We start from the raw sequence: 13,742 nt of genomic DNA, 5'->3' as shown, positions 1-13,742 counted from the left end.
CAGGATTTTTGTACTTAATGATCACTTTATTTAAACTGGCATCATGAAGTATTTATAGACATCTTGGGAAAGTTTGATATCTTTAAATACTTCGAGAAAATATAGCAGGTGGACATTTCAAGATCATGAAGTACAAACATTTACTAAATCCATTTCTCTTCATCAGGATCAAATATATTGTTGCAGCTTGAGGCTCAGATTCACAGAGTGTGAATGAGGACCTGTACACTACATAATGTCATACAAATTGGGTCATAGTAGAAATACTGGCATTTATAGACTTGGTTATGTAAAAATATCTTCAATTATTAAACGTTTGTGTCAGTGAAGTGTGGAAAATAATTTAGATGGAAACTTGCAAAAGTTTTGGACCAATCTCTTATTGAATTTAAGTCTTGGTTGATCGTCTTAATTTAACTTGTAGAACTTATTACAGTCATTCATTTCAACAACACTGTCCTTAATGTAACATCTCAACTGTGACTCAGAGGCAAGGTGCATAAGATTTAAGAGAAGTGAACAAGAAAGCGGGTTACACAGACACAAGGCAACCCATCACAAAGTGACACAGATGAGCCTTTTCCCAGCGCCTGGGGTCAGGCTTAGCGAGCCTGTAAAATCTGTGGGAGTTGAACGCTATCTATAATAAGCATCAATTAAATTATTCAATGCTGCTGGATTTATTTTGGCATTGGCATTTCACACTTTGAACAGATCCTGTTCCAACGCAGCACTGAGCCAGTTCCCGAGTGGCACTCTGTGTGCTGCAGACTGGATCCCACATAAAAAATAGGCTTTCTTTTAGTAAAGGCCAGAGAGAGACCAAGGGGGTTGGATGGTTTTCAACAACCGGCTGAATCAAAAGATCTACTGTCAACCAAAGCGTTTGTGTATGGAATATGGACAAGCTGTTGACATACAAGCATCTGCCGGAAATACTTCCCTTGTGTTTTTTCTCACCTCACAAGGCCATCAAAGTCATCATTTAAGCGATACCAAAATGTGAAATGATTAGTCAATGAATTCATTAGTTATGTGAAATAATCAGCAACAGTCTACAGCCGCACTAGCAGCTCTGTGAAGCATGGCTCAGAGCTAAATGCTAGCACACTAACATGCTAACAAGGGCGATGCTTAACACGTTGATGTTTCACAAGTATGATGTACCATTTCTATCGTCTTAAAATGTCATTCATTTTGTAGTTGTTTCTTCATAAACCAAAGCACTTGACAACATTAAAAGATTGACCTGACAATAACGCTTTTTAGTAGTGCCACTGGCATTTTTAGCTAGCTAGCGTGGCTAAACATACCAAAACTTTGCTGCTTCCAGCTTTTCAAAAGTTTTTGATAATATGTCAACTGGACCTCTGGGAGAATGATAACTTTTCAATATGTTGGGTACTCTAGACTAAATGTGCTTCATTGCAAAAGATAATCCACAAGTTATTCAATAATGTCAATACTTGTTCCCTGTAACAATTAACAGGTCTTCAATCAAATAGGAATGCTATATAAAAAGTAGAGTACTATTTGTTTATAAAGCTCTAATATTTGTAGAGTTAGATAACTGCACATGGATACTGATACTACTGATCTGTAGACTCATCACTGCCGTCAATTGTTAAAACCGCCCTTAACAAGAGCATATCCATCTCTAATGCATTTCTATTAATAAACAAAAGCATTAACCTTGCCCTAACTAAAGTGCTTTACTGGCTTTATGTAATCATATACAATTTGTTTGTAGGCATCTGTCATAGAGCATCAGGCCAAAGGGTGAGGATGAGATGAGACAGCAACATAACACAAATTAAAAAGTCTGCACAATGAATGTCCTCTGCTCAGATGAAAAAGCCTTGAAGTTGGGTTGATGGCCATTCTGTGTTAATGCAACGGATGGGGTGGTCGGAGTTAGTTGTGATGTTTTTGTTGACAATTTTGTTAAATGTGTTCAATTTGCATCTGTCAGACATCATGGAAAGGACACTAGTTTAGAGGGCAATTTCCCAGGCTCATCTGCTCTGCAGTGGGAAAGCTGCAGACGCCTCCTCAAATGAAGAGAAAAGAATGGATGTGGGCATTGATTACTGACGACAGAGTGTGCTGCCTCAGTGCTTTATGAAGTCAATTCATCAATATCAGAGCAGGGACGAAGTGCAACCAAAACCTAAATAGGCCGATTCCACTGCAACTCAAGTCACCGCTGAAATGCTTAAAGCAGATTCTGATAGAGAGAGAGAGAGAAACACAACAAGATACAGTGAGAAAGCCCAGGTGGGAAAGAGGGATATTTGATTATTCACTGCTGTGGCACAAACATGCATACTCACAGAAAGACAGACACAAATATATTGTATTGAAAATCCACTCTCATCTCTTTTTAAATGTAATCATTCACCCTCCGGTCGACGGTGGTCATTTGAAATTCAATTTAGGAATAATGGCTGCAAGAGTCCATCGTCAATGAACAGACAATTTGTTGAGCAATTAGAGTCCGCCATAAATACAGCTTTATACATGTGGCTCTCCTTCACACCATATCATTTCCCTGTTCGAGCATACTGCTGTATCCTATGAGCTTCCACACAATTAAAAGGGAGTGGCTACATTTTTCATTTCATTTGAATAGCTATTGTGTCAAGCAAAAAGAAATACAAGTCTATGTTGGGTATCTTACAAACAGCCTCATCCTCCCCCTCCAAAGTGCTACATTAGAAATTGAAAGCATATCTATTCTCAACATGGCGACGGCTAAGCCGGTGTCTCACAGCTAACAGCGCTAACAGCACAAACAACGCTAACCACGGCAACACACAGTGCTGACAGATCTAAAAGTGTAAAATTGTAGTAGTTGTAGACATTTCTCCACTATATCTTTACACAGCGGCTTGCTGCTATATTAATTATCTGTCGTAAAGTGAACCTTAAAATGTCTTCAAATTATACTAAAGCAATCATAATGTTGATCTGTTCATAAATAGTCGATCTCAACCAACCCTCCTCCCTAGTCAACACAGTTACATCATCTGCGTAGGTGTTCCTCCTGCAAATCTGTCTGAAGCAGTGAGTTTCCTGCTGTCTCAAAATAGTCATGAAGACAAAGACAATGTTTTATTCCAGCCTGGTGACCTAAAATGAGGAATTAAGTGAACAGGACTTGGCTTTCGCAAGACAAGTTGAGAGGGAATCTCACCCTGACTCATCAGGGTAAGATTCCCTAACCCTGACTCATCCTCATCTCACGACAAGTGGGTGCTTATTATTATTATGGGAAGAAGTCTTACGTATCACCACATCCAAATCACATGCAGATATGGATGCACAGGCACTCTAATGTATGCACATACAAATCAAGGTTTCCTGGGAGCAGGGGTTGGTAATAGGTACAAGCATTGGCCTGCTTGTATTTTTCACTGGGGGGCCAACATAGTTTCATAGGGCTGAAGGATACCTGAACATTTTTGTTATATTTATTTTCCTAAACCTACATTAACTGATTTGATGGCCACTTGGGGGCAGCAGAAACAAGCTGTAAAAACAAAACGTATAAACTTTTACACGCATACTTTGAACTTACTAGCAAATAGCATCCCATTTACACATCCAGCACATGAGGAGTAACATTTGGATTAGAGTTCAATTTCCTGGCACCTGATGAATGTGAGTCCAATAGTCCCCCTTTTAGTTCGGTTTTAGTCACCCCCAAATCCACAACGCTCACCAGCAAGCAGTTCATTTTGACTGTCTGCCGTTTGTTGCTGGACAGGTATTGTCAATGGTTGAAAACGACATAATAAAATATGTTAAAATAACTAATATAATTTTAGAACTCATGCACTAATAGCTAACAGTCTGTGAGATGTACTTGCTAGGTTGTCTACACACAATAAACAGTAGCCTGCTTCAGTTGTGGTTTAATAAAGGCACTGTTGTGTTTGTGAGCTGCAAATCTGTTATTTTCAATTAATATATTGGATATTGATACATAATTAATACTGTTTGAATTCAAAAGTATTTTTTTTTAAAAAGTGGATTGTATTATTCATACTTTATTTTGTTACTTATAATGTATATTACAAGGTTATATTTATTGAGATTTACCTGAGCTTTGTACTTAATTTGCAACAGTACAGTTAAATTTTTTTAAGAAAAAACTAATTATTTTTGTTGCAGTGCCAGATTTGGCCCACAGGCCACTTTTTGCCTGCTACTGCTTTAGAATATACAAGTATTACTCTCTTTCTCTAAAACCTACCCTGTAGGTATCTCTTCACAGTGCAGAGAAAATAATGCATATTGGACATAAATATAAAGCCTTTAAAGTCTTCCAAAGCCAAAAGGAAGATAGAAAGACATGTAAGATTTGCTTTTCTGTATTTTGTATTTTTTGAAAGATCATTAGTAAATCTAGATTAGATATTTTGTCGTTCCAGGAATCTCGAAAAATGTGATTAAAGGGTCTGAGACAAGTGATTAAAGTCCAAAGTCAAAGCAATTGCCCTTTCCATTCTAAACAACCACTTAATCTGTATTGATTCTCAGTTATGCAGCAATTCCAGACCTCCGTCCACTACCCTTCGAACTGCAGCCTGCTTTTTATTCTTCCTTTGGCATTGCAGGCTGCTTTTATTATGACCGCTCCCACATATGCTCCACTGCTTGTATGGCATCTAAATTCCATCTCCAAACACCAGCCACTACATTTCCTTATACTTTACTTCCTTTACATTTTGGTTTGTGGACATCACCACTTCTGCCCAATATCCTGCATGTCAGTACTACCTGTATCTCAAGTATGCAGAAATGAAAGTTGAGGCTCTGGGGGTGTACTTTGTCATTGAAGTGCCACACGCTACACCCGGAATACCAATTGCTCGTCTTTGATGCTTATTGCTGGACTCCAATAGCTCTTCTCGCGACTGCTGTTGCTGCCCATCCGAGGTTCGAAAAGACCTGCTGAGGACAGCGCATTTCCTCAGAGGTTATGCCTATCTCGCACTAGTCTATCATCACTTTTGTCAGCTTTCTCTTTTATGCAAACAGGCTCTAATCTTCCCTTCACTCTGCACTGTATTGAAACACAAAGTGACAAGAGCTCTGGGAATTGTGCTGCATGTGATTGCAGGACAACCTTCGGATTTCTAGAGTAAATCTCCTTGCCGGCTCCTCTTCATGCACCCCTGGCCTAATGCAGGTTTGCTCTGCATAAAAAAAACTGACTTATTAAACATTGTATTGGACCATGCAGTGTCTGCGCCACAGTAGCTGAGACGTGAAATTGATTTTCATGCTTAGTAAAATGCATTGGTGACTGCACTCAAGCTGTTGTTCCCGTCTCCGCTACACCTGCAGATCAATAAGATGCATGGTGTTTGCTATTGAGGCTGTGGTTGACGTATAATCTTTTGAGTGGAACAGAAAACAATGCCGCCGTCTCATTTCTCAGTGCAATTATCATTCTTTCATTGTTACGCTGTTAAATGAGGTGCATGATGGGACAGCAGTGTGGTTGTCTTTGATGGTCTCACCCTGGTCTTTACACATAATTAAACAGCCGCATCAGCCCATTTTATCATCCCAGCCACTATTACGATCCAGCTTCTCCTTCAAACAATTCCAAATGTAACCGAGTCAAACCTTTTGATGGGATAAAACCTTCATCAAGGGGATAAACATGGCCTCGTTGGTACAACTCATCATTTTATCATCATCATCCAAAACACAAATATTCATCTGACTGCATGAAAAGATCCATGACAGGAATTAAAATGATGATACAAATCACAGTGGTGCAGCGGCGCATGACAGCTGCTATGTTGACGACGAGCACCACAAAGCTTGAATCTATCCGGCATTGTCTGAAGGTAAAGCAACAGACAGGCTGGAGACAGAGGAGAAGAGGGTGCCCAAACAAGCAGGACAGTCTGGGGAAGAGGAGCCAAGTGCGGGTAGAGCCGCTCTGCCAAGCGCCTAGAGCCATTCAGGCTTCCACTGGGCACGTCGACGGATTCCCAGACCATCTGTCCTAGTTGGTTGTGAGCATCTGAATCAGGGGCTTTCTCAGGGCTCTACTCTAACACCTCTCTCTTTGAAAATTCCTCTGCAGCTTCCCATCTCGTTCCCACCACCAAATCAAGACGCACACGGTGATGTGAATATTGTCACTGTAGGGCAGTGTGTATGTCCAAGCTGTCAATGTTTCAGGAAGTAAAAGAACAGAGGATCTCAAAAAGACAGAAGACAGTGAGATTGTTTGACTGATTTGAAAACATTAATTATCATAGAGTTAGAAGGTTTTATAGCTCATTATTACAAACCATATCCATGTTACTGCATCTTATTTTTCGCTTTATGCTTCCAGAGAAAGCAGAAGAATACATGTGCAAACACTACTCTGTTTTTTTCAACCTGTCAGGCGGTTTTATAACATAAACCAGGTGAAATCATCAAACATTGAAGCCGGGGGGTGGTGGGTTCAGAGATGATGACATATGTCGTGTTTGAAATATTGGACCTGATTTAAAATTTCCAGCTGGCTGATGCCGTATGGGTCTAATTAAGGCTGAATGTATTTCCTGAGAACCAGATCAGAAATATAACTTTAACTCCTATTAATCAGTGTGTTTTTGTCCTTCTCAGCCCTCTACAGCTTTAATTAAAAGTCCCTTAGAGTTGCAGTTCACACATGTCATTTCCTATTTGAAAACTTGGGGATGTAACGAGGACCCTCATTATCCAGAATACAGGAAAACCTGACTCCTCGACCACCTCTTGGATTGTTCTACCAGCAGACCCGGGGTGGCTCCGTTGTCAGGTTGCAAACCTAATCTCTAATTGGCATCCATCATGTCTGTGACACAAAGACCTACACTGTATATACACCTGTGCAGCATCTCCGATGAAGGGAACATTGATGAAAGGCTTTGTGAGGTGTTGTATGGAGAACAGAGTGCTGCTGTCATGCATGTAATGTATCATGTTTTCATGTACAGTATTATATTCACACTCTACAGCCTCTTAAAACAAGCTCCTGAGAAACAAACCTCTTTTTAAAACCAAACTCTGCAGACGCCAACTTGTCCAAATTTCGTTGTTCTAAGCAATTCAACCCAGGGGTAATACAAATGAATTGCTCTTTCTGCCAACTGTCTGCAGCTGTGAAACATATGAATCGTTTCTCTCCTGCTGATGAGTAATGAGGGAGCCTTGGATAAAAGACTGTCATATTGCCTCTCCGTCATCACAGGCAGAGTGCTGTTCCATTAATTATTTTTCAACTTAGTGCTCTGCAAATGCAAAGGCCTGGACTGCTGTTGCGGCTATGCCATAAGCTCAGACATCTACAGATTTCACAGCAGAAGGTTGATCGCCTCACAGATATGCAGCGCAGTTTAACTCCTGCCCACTGAGCACGTGGTTGCCTCTCAGAGCCTGATACACTTTCGCTTCAGATTTTACCTAATTTATGACTTAATTGCCAGGCCAGTCCCTCATGCCGACAGACATATTGCTTATTCCATCTGAACTGTCTTTCAGACTGCTCTGTTTGACCTACAGGGCTCTTCTTCATCAGGTCCAATTTGCCAGCCATGGCCAGCTAGCTAATTATATTTCATGAGCTGACCCTTCTGAGTTTGAGCCTGATGTGGATGCTTTGATTAGCCTCCTGTTTTTATCACCTCTGAGTCTTCCACGTTGTTATCACACTTTCTGCTGACAGCCCCAGTGCCTCAAGGTTGCACACTGCAGTTTCTGCCGCATAAATTTCACGTGCGTGTCATAAGAGTTCAAGAACTGCTTCTCTGTCAACATGCCTCATTTGGAACAATCTTGTGCGGGTCAAAAGTGCTGCACTGAAGGTACAGGATGGAAAAGCCTCAAAGAGGAGTTTATAAAGGACATTACACAAAGTCATGTTTATGATGCACCATGCCTGTGTGCACATTTTGGATATTTGACCCGAAGGCAAACGAGCCACTCACCAATTAATACGGTGCTGTGTGTGCAACACTGTTTTCTTGTACTTACCCTAAAAAACTCCTTTGTTGAGCCTGAGTCCAGAGTGCCATATGCTATTTCTGTCTGCTTGGCTAAATCTTCGGCACTTTCTATAGGAGAGACCATCCTCTCTACTGTCAAGAAGGCAGCCAGGTTGGCTGTGTAGGAGGAGATGATGATGAGGGTGAAGAACCACCACACACCACCGACGATGCGGCCTGACAGAGACCTGCATGCGAGAGGGGAAACACAGAATGTAATTACACAGGACATGTGGTACCCATCAACCATACCAAGATAGGAACGGTTTTGTTTAGTGTACCTAATTGCACCGGTAATCAGAATGTAAATTGACCCGGTGCTTCGACAGCACTCCAAAACAGCACATTTCCAAGGAAAGTAGCAAGCGCTGTTTAAAATGTACTCAAATATAAGTCTTTAATTGGCTGTCAAAGTTGGGTCAAAGTTAATTGCTTACTTGAAAGAAAGTATTGGGGAAACCATTTTGGTGATAATAATTGTCAATAATTGTCAGTATACAAACTGACAAACTCAATTATACATATTACAGCTGAAATAAAATTAGCTTAGCTTCAAATAATGAACACCTAAAGGACGAGGACAGGAAACGTAGACACTTGATTGACTCTATGTACCTCTATGTGCAGCTAACATTTCAGGTAGTTTTTTCATTTCTACTGTTCTCTGTTGTCCACTCTTGTGTTTACTGTGAAGCCGACCCACCTTGGGGAGATGTCACAGCCCTGCTGCATGAAGGCGCCCAGTGAGAACCAGAGGGAATTGAAGATGCCAAAGTCATTGGGGGGATCGGGGGGCGTTTGCGGGTCTTTAGTCTCGTCCTGTTCCTCGAGATTCCACTCATAAGGACTGAACCGACTGACCAGGAACAGGACCACGCTCACCCCAATATAGGCAAACACAATACACATCCAGATCTCATAGGCCAGTGGGTCCAGGAAGGAGAAAACACCCGGCTTGGACTTTTGTGGCTTCTTTATCATAATGGAGATGCCCAAGCTCATAAAGGGCTTGGAAAAGTCTATCATCTCCTCTCGAACCAGAGTAATGGTGAGAGGGGCAACAGCTATATCTGCTCTCTGGAAACAGGGACATGCACAGCAAGCATTAGTCAAGATCTGCATATAGAAACATGTCCTTTTAAATGTATGTGTTATGAATGACTGGACCTGGAGAAAAATAATAAATCAATGTTGTTAGCACATTTTATACACAATTATAAGAAATAAGCCACCGGCTGTGACAATTGCTGGCAGGCTGTAAAAAAAGCTGCACGCACGCAGCACGCACACACACACACACACGCACACACAGGAATAGCACAGGGTTATGAACTGGGATGTTAGCTAATACATCTGAGACTCAAACTGTAATATTTATCAGATATTTGCCTGAATATTTGTCACAAATGGAAGTTAGAAGAAGAAAAAGTTCAAGAGGGCCCTGCTAGACAGAGAGACAGCTTGGAAAGAATCTGCCGAGGCAGATGGGTGTTTGAGTCACGTCTGACCAAATGCTTCCTTAATCAGACCCAAGGAGATACTGAGGGGGAAACTTTTCAATTGTGCAATAAAACAAGACATTGTACACTGCGTCTTACTTTTAGACTTTCTGTTTTATTAATTGTTGTTTACATTAAAATTGCAGAATAAATAAGTAGTGATGGGTGCAATCTTCAGTAAAGAGCGTGCTGTCTACCAAAAAATTAGATTTTATTTTAGCAAGCTGTGGCTGTGTAAACTTCATCACATGCCATTCAAGAGGCTGGATTTCCCTAACACGACTTATTCTGGCATCAGCTTTATTTATTTTTTCCAAGCTGTTTCTCTTTATCTCCCTTCTTTGCTCCGCTGCTTCAATCACATTATGTTATCAAAACACATCCACAGAGGTGGTGCTGCCTTTCTAGAAATCACTATGGGTTTCTTCATAAAAGCGGGATAAAAAGAGGAAAATAATGAATCACATTAGACAGTTTTACAGCAACTAGCGTGTGTGTGATTCATTAAAATTAAAACACTGCTCCTCTTCAAAGCAGGACCATTCTTGGTATTGTGCTGTGTTGTCTTTCTATGTCAAATTGAGAAAACATTGGATTGAAGCAGCGTGAGGCAGAACATGTTTCTTACAAGGTCAAACTAGAAGCACCACAAATAGACCCAATAAACATGGCTGTTTTCTTTACCCTGTCAACACAGCATTGTGAAGTGGCTATAACCATTTAATCCTTGTGCAGGCGTAAGCAGCACTCAATCAATGTTGAGGGAAACAAAACAATAAAGAGCAGCCTCGGGCCTAACCTTTAAAAGACAACTAAAATCAAATTAATTTACTGGTCAAAAGGTCAAAATGTACAAAACTATTAGTCCCGGCCCACCTGCTTTAAAATTGCAGACCGGGACAGCGACGTGAGTGGGATATTTTTTCCACCCTCCATCTGCAGGGAGTGGACTTCCCATTTGAAAGATAATTTGGTGGCGATAGCACATCAAACCAAGCAATCTCTCAGGCTGATAGTTGGGAAATTGAACAGATGAGGAAGCCTCACCCTCATGCATTTTGCATTTGGCCCCTGTTCAACTACTGTGGCCTCGGAGAAAGGCGAGAAAAAGGAGGGGCGTAATTTTGGAATGCCTGAGGTGTTGAGAGAGCCCGAGTGCTCTGTCAGATGTAAAACACGGCGTGACCCTTCCTTAATGTGAGAGGTTCAACCTTTATGAAGCGCAGCACATATGGATCTTGTTGTTTCAAACCGCAAACCACCATTTAGCTGTTGAATTCTGAGGCACATTTTCTCAGCTGTGAATTTACAACGTGGCATATTCATCATACACATCAAACATTGAACATAATTACACAATCACTTCAAAGGCATACAATCTTTCATTCATCAAAGTGATTACAGTGTGTTTGCCATATGGACTCAGTGTTTTCATGTACCTACCTCTGTTTGCGACTGTAAGGAGAGAGAGCTTTCTAGGCTAAGCAAGAAGGATTAATTGCAGTGAACAGCCCTGAGAAATGATTTCATTTTCTCCGTCTCAAGATGATCACCAACTCCCCCAATGCTTGGGGCTGCATTTGACAAATTCACTCAGCAGAGCGTCCTGAGACAGCCTTAGACTTTAAACTGGGCAAGAGCTGATGAGTTCACAACGGGTTGGTGATAACCTTAAGACAGAAAAATGAGATCTCCTCTCATGTTGAAGTTCCTTGCAAACTGTCATGTAATCAGCGAAATTAAGGCTCCCAGTACTCACCCCATAGACCAGTTCGCCCACCATCCCGTTCCAGGTCTTGGTCTCGGGGTCTCGGGCTCCGTACTTCCCATCCATTACTATAGACAGTTTGTACTTAATTCCAACATGTTTGGCAATCTCAGATGCTAAATCGACGCAGTAGCCTTCATATCTGTCATTCCCATCCAGATGATTATAATTTTTCTTGTACATCACATAAGGAGCTTCCTGTAGATTCAAACACACGCTGGTTTATTCTTTCTCATGCCCTGGCACACATTCAGTTCAACAGAAATATGCACACATGCACTCATAAGTGCCCGTGCACACACACACGCCCACACACACACACACACGCACGCACACACACACACACACACACACACACACACACACACACACACACACACACACACACACACACACACACACACACACACACTCACACACAGAGATTCAAAATATCATAAGCTGCTATAACCACATCCATGCAGTCATGCATATATAGATGATGCCCCGCAAATGCACAACTATACTGTGATAACAGCAGCATGATCATGTGATCACACTGCTTTCATCAAGCCGTGGCAGCCAGCAGACACCAAGCTCAATGCACCCAACCCATTTTGAGCCCAGTGGGTCAACTTTGTGACATAATAAAGGAGGGTTAAGAGAGGGACGTTTTTCATTTATTGTCGCAGATAGAAGGCCAGATTGAGTTTTAATAGGGCTGGGAGTCATTGGTAGGCAAGGTGTGGGTCAGCTCAGAGGTGGGTGGGGATGGGAATGGGGATGGGTTTCATAAGTAAATGCCAGTGACAGGAGAGGGATCCGAGTGCCCATAGTATCTCAACATATTCAAGCACATTGCACCAATGTGCAGTTAAAGGCTATTTCATTCCAAAAAAAAAAGAAGGAAAAAACAGCCGTTATTTGCTTTCCAGAAAAATGCAAAAAAATACTCCAAAAATAAAATAATTACATCAGGAGAGCAGGATCGTGCTAGTTTCCCTCTCCTTTCCAAAACGCTGGTGCAGCTCATCTTTTCATCCTCATTATCAAACAATAGGACTGCTCTAGAGAGCAGGCATTGTCATTACAGCCACACACAATTAGAGTGCAAGTAAGAGAGCAATGGTTTGTTTGTTCTGTGCTGAACGTATCCCCTCACCTTGGATCTATTGAGTGTTCCCCTCGAGTTAACACGTGTTAACTTGACTGTATTTCTCATCTACAAATCCGAAATGTTTCCCCTTGCTACAGAATGACGTCGACTTACGCCTCGGAATACAAATGATCTAAACGTGTATACATAACAGAGATCTTTGTCGCATTCCAAACACACACTATCTTTATCACTGTAAAATGTTTGTTTGCAGCGAATGAGGTATGACGTCAGGTAGTTTTGACATAACTACATTTGCAATGGCCATCCGGCTATCCAAATGAGCCCAAAACATTTAGTTCAAAATAAATATATCTTAGTTATGTTGTTTGTTTACCACTCTTTGAACTGGGAAAAATCCCAGAAAATGATTCTTCTGAAATCCCTGCCTGGAAGTTATACTTCAACACAGAACACATGTGGGAGCAATACAAAATAGATTGGAGAGGCGATAACAAGAAGAAAAAAAAAATACCACACCTGCTTATCCCTCCTCCAATACTGATTATTTTGCTTTGCCCAGCTTGAGAAACCATTGCAGTTTCATCTTCTAGTAGTCATTCTTCGGCCAGTCTATCCCAAGTGTCATTGAACATTTACTTGATGAGGACAGACAGGTCTACTTACGTATGCGTTTGTATGCTTTTTGTAATTGATGGAGTCAACCATTATCATTTATACCATTATTGTGATGTCACTGCTACGACAGGCCACTGAAGTATGGGAAATCAAAATGCTTTGACACCCACACGGATACAGTTGAAACACTCCCCCGTGTTGGACCGACTGTTTCAACATGTAGTGAGTGGATGGAAAGCAACACAAAAAAGATGTGGTTCTACCCGCCCAGGACAGAATGTATCACTCATTGGAATCAACACCATGACCTTGAGTGGCAGAATACGTGAAACATTTAAAACTGCATGGAAAGTGTACCATAATAGTAGTGACCACAATCGTTCGGTTTTCCACTGAGGAGTCGTTGGAGACCTGCGGGTCCATAATATTTACAAATCGCACGAACTCGTTCCAGTACCCAATCTGCAAAGAGAAAGCGGTGGTTAGTGATGCATTCCAGCACTGTGAGGATATGTAATATATGTAGCAAGGGCACGTCTCAGCATTGCTGGGAATTGTCACGATCACAGGCTCATTAAAATAATACTGAGGCCTGCTGCCATGAAGTTTGACCAAAACAGCAGCGAATGAGCAGAATGCTAAAATGGCAGTACCAGAGTCGACATCTCTACATTCAACATGCAGTTGCACAGCCTGCCAGTGTCATGATCAAAGATATT

General features: G+C 41.4%; 1 protein-coding gene across 2 annotated transcripts in view; it reads right to left on the bottom strand.

Moving 5' to 3' along the window:
- gria3b (glutamate receptor, ionotropic, AMPA 3b) overlaps positions 1-13,742 on the bottom strand; it is a gene marked incomplete at both ends in the record, with an annotated part of 73,835 nt that overhangs the window by 5,805 nt on the left and 54,288 nt on the right. For both annotated transcript variants that reach the window (XM_079229149.1, XM_079229150.1), the window contains 4 exons: positions 8,032-8,230; positions 8,746-9,119; positions 11,301-11,507; positions 13,381-13,485. In XM_079229149.1, coding sequence (XP_079085275.1) covers positions 8,032-8,230; positions 8,746-9,119; positions 11,301-11,507; positions 13,381-13,485 — 885 coding nt within the window. The remainder of the gene's footprint in view (positions 1-8,031; positions 8,231-8,745; positions 9,120-11,300; positions 11,508-13,380; positions 13,486-13,742) is intronic.

The sequence above is a fragment of the Taurulus bubalis genome, assembly GCF_910589615.1.
Source record: "Taurulus bubalis genome assembly, chromosome: 13".
Lineage (NCBI taxonomy): Eukaryota > Metazoa > Chordata > Actinopteri > Perciformes > Cottidae > Taurulus > Taurulus bubalis.
Note: the sequence above shows the minus strand (reverse complement) of the source record. Positions and strands in the feature narration are given on the sequence as shown.